This window comes from Hydra vulgaris, chromosome 12 (assembly GCF_038396675.1).
Source record: "Hydra vulgaris chromosome 12, alternate assembly HydraT2T_AEP".
NCBI lineage: Eukaryota > Metazoa > Cnidaria > Hydrozoa > Anthoathecata > Hydridae > Hydra > Hydra vulgaris.
In genome coordinates this window covers 71,844,371-71,852,500 of record NC_088931.1, presented here as the reverse complement: position 1 = coordinate 71,852,500, position 8,130 = coordinate 71,844,371, and the positions used below count along the sequence as shown (strand labels likewise).

Below are 8,130 nucleotides of genomic sequence, written 5' to 3'. Positions count from 1 at the left end.
ATTTTGGTTTGTGACAGAGGATCCTCTGCAAACATATATAAAGCACTACAGGACCTACTTGATGATTACAATCGCGGGCCTGGTTTTCAAACCAGCACTATGCAGAGGCGACTTATGAAGACCTGCTGTCAGCAATATCCCAACTTAAGTGTTTCAAAGCTGTGAAATGCTTCTCTACCCACTGGAAGAAGGAACCATCAGTGCTTAATGTGCCTCGATCTAACATAGTAGCCGAGAGAGCTGTAAAGTTGATGGAGGACATTCGTTCTTCTTGCAGAACAAACAAATATCTTAACTGTCAATTTATTAATATTAATACACAAATCTGAAAGATTATTAACATCACTACAAATGCTGTAGGACAGTGTGGGTACTCATTCTCATTTATTTCTCATGTGTATTGTATATAAAGCTGACATATTATAGTTAATAGCCTTTGGGCCGCTATGTGTTGTATGGTTAAATATGAAACTGTCTTAGGTGCGGAAGTTTTTTCAAGGTATGGTGAAATCAATGTCATTTCTGTGATTTATAGGCAAAAGTTCATCATTTAGAACCCCAGGCTAATTGATTTAAAATTTATCATATACCTAATGTATATATATGTCTATATGTGTATGTATGTATGTATGTGTGTGTATATATATATATGTGTATATATATATATATATATACATATATATATATATATATATATATATATATATATATATATATATATATATATATATTATATGTATATATATATATATATATATATATATATATATATATATATATATATATATATGCATATATGTTTATATTTATTAAATGTATAAATATATTCTTTTTTATTGTATATAATAAAAAAGTATAACTGAAATAAAAAATATTTAAATAGGAGCTTGAAACATTGACAGAAATTTGTCGCTTAACGCATTTTCTTCTCTCCAAACATATTAGTCTACCTAATTTTGAATCAATGTTTATGGAAGCTAATCATGCCGTTTCTGCACCATATGGAAGAATAACTTTGCATGTGTTTTGGGAGTTGTATTATGATTTTTTGCCAAATTACTGTTATAATTCATCAACTAATAGGTAACTTTTGCTTGCTTTTTACATTTAATGCTGTTGACCAGATATTTTTAATTGTTCAGAAAATTTATTTAATTAATAATATCTTATTTCAATAAATTCTTTACTTATATATAAACTTAAATGTTTTCAGACTTGGTTATCTTTTCTACCACTTTTTAGTAATTCAGGAGAAGCTTGATGTACATCAAGCTTCTTCTGAATTACAAAAAAGTTCAGCTTGATAAGCGTAAGTAGTTAGTAGTTTCTCCTGAACTATTAACTGCTTAAGTTCAGTACTTTTTAGTAGTTAGTATGTTAGTTTACTTACAGTTTAGTAGTTTTTTAGTAGTTTAGTAGTCTTTTAGTAGTTTTTTAGTAGTTTAGGAATAGCTTGGTGTCGAAGTTCAGATTCCGTACTTATCTTTTTTTCACTATGGCTTTTTAACTATCAGTTTATTTTAGGTATTTTTTTAAACTTACATCATGTATGTAATTTTTTTTTTAATGTCTAGTATGTTTCTATAACTATAGATTCACAAGAACAACACTCTCCTTTGTTAAAGAAGAGCCTCGTGATCAGCCTCCAAAAGCATCTAATGTCCATCTATATGGAAACAAAGTAAGTTATAATTTATTCTTTTGTAAGTTTAAAACATGATCATGATGATGATGTAAGTTTAAAACATGATCATGATGATAACAATGATGAAGACAATGATGATGATAATGATGATGATGATGATGATGATGATGATGATGATGATGATGATGATGATGATGATGATGATGATGATGATGATGATGATGATGATGATGATGATGATGATGATGATGATATGATGATGATGATGATGATGATGATGATGATGATGATGATGATGATGATGATGATGATGATGATGATGATGATGATGATGATGATGATGATGAAGATGATGATGATGATGATGATGATGATGAGTTTTTATATTAATTGTATTTTTTTTATTGTTAGGATTTGCACAGTGCATACACAAATATTTTCTCATTAAATGAGAACTTTGTAGGATCTGAACATTTTGGTTGCATAGTACGATTGCTTAGTTATCAAGGAATTGCTGTTGTAATTGAAGAACTTTTAAAAGTTGTTAAAAATTTGGTATGATTTAAAGTGTTATCTTTTCTATGATCTTGATGTATAATGATATCGTGACAACATATGCTTATATTATTTATTACAGTTTATTTTTAAGTTTTGTTTCAAAACAGTTTAGTTTTCAAATATTGTTTCAACACTAGCAATAAGTGATCGTTTAAGAATATCAAAATGTTTCAAAATATGTTTGAGTTACAAAAGTTTTTGAATTATAAAATTCCAAATATTGAAGAGACCAAAGGTTTGTTTGATTTAAATGATCTTTGAATTATAAGAGTTCGAATTACAATAATTTAACCGTATATACCAGTACCAGGAATTATAGTATATAGTACCAGTAATTTTCTTAAATTCAAATTAATCGTTTTTTTAAAAAACTGCAAAAACGCTAATTTAATTGACCAGAATGTTTTTAAAAACATTCTGAATGTTTTTAAAACATTCTGAATGTTTTTAATAAAATAAACAATGTTTTTTTTTTGTTTTTTTTAATAAAATGTTTTTATTTTTATTTATTTTTACTGTAAATCATGCACCGAGTGCTGCTACATCGACTGACAAATAGCCTGACTCGCAACGGAGTGATGCTACATCGACTGACAAATAGCCTGACTCGCAACAGAGAGCTACTACATCGACTCTCTTATAGCCTGACTCGCAAGGGAGTGCTGCTACATTGACTGAGGGTTTGGTTGGGGCAGGCAGTCTATCAAGCTATAAAAAAAATAATTCTGGTCTTGCATTTTAATTTTTACTTTTTGTCAACAAAATGTGGAAAAACTTTCTGACAACCAGTTAGGGGTTATATATATATATATATATATATATGTATATATATATATATATATATATATATATATATGTATATATATATATATATATATATATATATATATATATATATATATATATATATATATATATATATATAAATAAATTAGTAAAAACACTTATCTAATTTTTGATTACTTCAACACTGTGTTTTACCATCAGTAGGTTCATCAGCTGCTGAACCTATTGATGGTGAAACACAGTGTTGAAGTAATCAAAAATTAGATAAGTGTTTTTACTAATTTATTATTGCTCTGTTCTTTTAGAACATTGAGCACTCTGTTTGTAGAATACACTTACATAATTTATATATATATATATATATATATATATATATATATATATATATATATATATATATATATATATATATATATATATATATATATATATATATATATATATATATATAAATTAGTAAAAACACTTATCTAATTTTTGATTACTTCAACACTGTGTTTCACCATCAGTAGGTTCATCAGCTGCTGAACCTATTGATGGTGAAACACAGTGTTGAAGTAATCAAAAATTAGATAAGTGTTTTTACTAATTTATTATTGCTCTGTTTTTTTAGAACATTGAGCACTCTGTTTGTAGAATACACTTACATAATTTATATATATATATATATATATATATATATATATATATATATATATATATATATATATATATATATATATATATATATATATATAATATTGCTGCTTAGAGTTTAATGTGTTACCACAATCCTCAAGCAAGCTGTAAATAATTAATTATGCTACAATTTGTTCAACAAAAGTTTTGATTTATATTTGTATTTTCAGGTTGTTTAAGGGTGGAAATGGTTTAGTTTTAAACAGGGATGCAAAGTCCAATCAATTTTTAGGGACTCCAGAGTCAAAAAATAAAATCTTCTCGGACTTAAGACTCCAAATATTTTTTTTAAATCACTTTTTTGTATTAATGCAGGTTTGAGTGTGTAAATATTATTGACTAAGCATAATTCGGCATCTAGCTATCAGTGTACACAAAAGGTTTTGTACACCACGTATGCTGTGATTTGCCTCTTTCATATTCTTTCATTCATATTCTTTAAAAGCAATGTATACTATAGGCCATTAGGGTATATTGAAAAACAACTTTTTTTGATTTTGAAATTGTAATAGAGCAGAAAAGTTCCATAATGCTATAAAAAGTAACTGTGTCAAATTTTTTTTTTTTTTATGTCTTCAGTTTGCGCTAGGGTTTTATTTTTCTTTAAAAACATGTTTTCTGACCTTTTTGACTAAATAAAATTAATAAATTCTATGCATAGACTAGAGTTGTAAGAGTTGTAGAGTTGTAAGAGTTGTAGAGTTATGCATAGAATAGAGTTGTAGAGTTGTAAAGAGTTTAAACATTACACAATGACTAAGTTAGAAATGGTTTTAATTTTAAAAATAATATTTTAATGTCTTCAGTTGTCGCTAGAGGGCTGAGTTTTTATGAAAAAACACTGTTTCATGAGTTTCTGGCAAACAAGCTCTGCAGTCCATATTGTACAATTAAAGTTTTAATAAGAGTGGAAATTTTTGAAAAACGTTTAAAGTTTAGCTGTAATAAAGTTCAACTACCTGTTTCATTTGGATCTGTCTCTAACTGTCTTTTTGTGTTGAATAAAAGCATTATTTTTTGCGATGCAAGTCTTGCACGAATGAAGCCATCTCTACTAGCCAAACTGCAAACTTGATTACGAAACTCTACGCAAACTTGATTACAAAACTGCAAACTCGGTTACAAGTTTGATGCATCCCTCTACTCCTTGAGTATGGCATGGAAAATGGTTCACATCTGGAAGATAAAAATTTGTTAACATTTCAATTAGATTTCCATCTGAAATGTCTCACATTTCAGATGAAAAAGAGTAGAGAGCCATTCTCAAGGAGTAGAAAGATGCATCAAACTTGTAACCGAAACTTCAGATCATGTTTACAGTTTGGCTAGTAGAGACGACTTCATTCGTGCAAGACTTGCATTGCGAAAAATAATGCTTTTATTCAACACAAAAATAATGCTTTTAACACGAAAAATAATGCTTTTGGACAGTTTGAGAAACATCCATATGAAACAGGTAGTTGAACTTTATTACAGCTAAACTTTAAACATTTTTCAAAAACTATTTCCACTCTTATTAAAACTTTAGTTGTATATTATGGACTGCAGAGCTTGTTGTTTGCCAGAAACTCATGAAACAGTGTTTTTTCATAAAAACTCAGCCCTCTAGCGGCAACTGAAGACATTAAAATATTTTCTTGAAAATTAAAACCATTTCTAACTTAGTCATTGTGTAATGTTTAAACTCTATTACAACTCTAGTCTATGCATAGAATTTGTTAATTTTATTTTGTAAAAAAGCTCAGAAAACATGTTTTTTAAGAAAAATAAAACCCTACCGCAAACTGAAGACATAAAAATAAAAAAAATTTGGCACAGTTGCTTTTTATAGCATTATGCAACTTTTCCGCTCTATTACAATTTCAAAATCAAAAAAAGTTATTTTTCGATACATCGTATAGGCCATGTATGCCATAAACAAAATGCACATTTTTTAATAATTTATATGCTGGAGGCCTTGAAATACGCAGCATAGTTCAATACGTTCATGGTTTTACTGGTTTAAAGCTATGTAACTGTTTGCTAAACAATTTTTAATTAATAAACTAATAGGGCTCTGCATAAAAACAGGGACTCCCTGACTCCAACTTCGCATCCCTTGTTTTTAAGGTTAATTTTGTAATAAATAATTTAGTTTTTTTAGTAATTATGAAATTTGTTTTAAATAATTAAATAATTTCATAGTAAAATTAGGTTTTTAAAAAAACTTTATTTATGCAGTTAGATATTTTGTATTTTAATTTGTTAGGAAAAAATAAATTCACATATTTATCTGTATATTTACACACACAGCTATATAAAATATGCAGTTGTATACAAAGATCATTATTTGCATACAAATTTTTATTCCTTTTCTCTAATTTAGCTTTTTTTTTGGCAACTCTTAAGAGTCATGTATTTGTCTAAGTTTTTATTAGGGTTTATAAAGTACGTCATGCTAAGTTTATCTTTTGAATAGAAGCATGATCATTTGCTCTTTCGTGCGGAGATTTTCATTCAACATAAAGCACTTTGAACTTAAATTACTTTAAATCTTTGCATGGAAATCAATAATATTTTAAAAGGTCGTTGAAGCGAAAAGTTTAAAAAGGGAAAAGACGTTAAAGCAAATTTTTTCTTCATTCTTTTTTTTCAACAAAACAGCCAGGTTTTTATCTTTATTTTTAAAACTTTTAAACAAATTAACTTATTATTAATAATTTAAATTATTATTTTATTAACAATTTTATATTATTAATTTTACTACTTTAAGTATATTAAAATTTATATTAAATTTGTTTTAAAGTATATATTAAAAATTTTTTCTAATAGTTAATAAATGCTAAACCAGTAACTTTTTTGCTTCAACATTTTTTGCTTTAACGACCCTGAACCTTTTAAAGTTATATTTTCTTTGATTTACTGAATGGATAAACTGCATCACAGTAAATTTGCTTTTAAACTAAATCAAAACAACCAGTTAAGTTACTTCAGTAACTTACAGTTACTCTAATTAATTATTTTTATTAATTAATATAACTTATCAACTATATTAGTTTACTTACTATATACTCAAAGACTTGCAAAAGTTAGCCATACAAATGTTTCTATTTATCTCTTATATGTTGTTAACACATGATATAAGCTTTTAACTAAAAACTATTTTAACAAAAAATGTTGAATAGAATATGAAAAGCACAATACAAGCCTTCCCGGGAAGTTCCCTTGTTTGTCCACGCTTAAAGTAATGTTTTTAGACAACTTGACCACGTTTTTATACAGTAAGCGTTTTAAGAATTGGCAGCAAATTAAAGCTATAAGAAGACAATAAAACAATACTCAAAGAAATACTCAAAGAAAAGTACTGAAGACTATGAGAAGTAGTAAATTTTGATAAAATAAGCTAAAAAAACGGAATATTAGAAAAATAAAATTGTTGGTAAAAAAAAATAATATACCTAATAATTTTACTGTTTTTGTTTTCATATTTTCAGGGCGTTTTGTTATTTTCCACTACCAAAATTAATACAAGTCGAGGAAAAAAGTAGATAAGAATATAACGAAAACAAAAATATTTTTTGTTACACATTTTTTTGCCAGTATATAAAGGAAATACTTTATAAATTGCGCTAGAAACATGAACAAGTTTTAAATTTGTTTTTCAAATGTTTTTTGCTAAACTTTACTGTTTTTAATTCACAGGAAAGTGAGAAAACTAATTGCTATTTATTTGTAAAAAAACTTCTTTTTTTTTTAACAAGTTTTTTATATAAAAAAATAAAAAGTCATTAATATTAATATTTAAATATAAAATATTTGGTTGTTTTCAATACCTCCATTAAAATAGTCTGCACTTTTGTAGGATTATCCAAATTGTGCTTGATTATCTTTTTTTTTAAGTTTTTAAATACATATTTTTGAACAGAGCAATTGTTATGTTCATTATCTCTAGTAATTCATATTAACATTGGAAATTGGGCATTATAAAAGAAACAATTTCAGACATGCATCAAATGCAGTAAGTACATTTATTAAAGAAACCATGTTATTCTTTTATATAATTTATTCCGTCGTTACAAAAATTATTAATCAAATAACATATTTTACAAATAAATAACAAGTAATTTTCTTATTTTCCTATTATATAAGTATTGAGAAAAAAACAGCAAAAACATTTTTAATAGCAAAGAAACATTTAAAATGAGTAAAAGTAATTAAAAAAATTAACACAATTTCTCATAGTTTTAGCTTACATAGCAATTAGTTTCTTAATTATATGGACTGATAAAAATCATAAATAAATGGCATACCAAAACTTTCAATTATTGTTAAATCGTTATAAAAGATGTTTTTTTCAGCAACAACTCTAAAAAAAGAATACAAAGGTTGTATAAAATTTTTATAAAAAAAAACTTTTTTTATATTAACTTTTTTCAATTATTAAATTTGCTAGTTTATTTAATTAAACTTGATATTTCCTTACA

The 8,130-nt window shown here is 26.1% G+C and overlaps 1 protein-coding gene across 2 annotated transcripts in view; it reads left to right on the top strand.

The window, feature by feature from the left end:
* The window catches only part of LOC100213024 (cytoplasmic FMR1-interacting protein 1 homolog), a 96,744-nt gene that overhangs the window by 66,408 nt on the left and 22,206 nt on the right, over positions 1-8,130 (top strand). For both annotated transcript variants that reach the window (XM_065814322.1, XM_065814323.1), the window contains exons 18-20: positions 884-1,083; positions 1,594-1,681; positions 2,057-2,200. In XM_065814322.1, the coding sequence (XP_065670394.1) occupies positions 884-1,083; positions 1,594-1,681; positions 2,057-2,200 (432 nt within the window). The remainder of the gene's footprint in view (positions 1-883; positions 1,084-1,593; positions 1,682-2,056; positions 2,201-8,130) is intronic.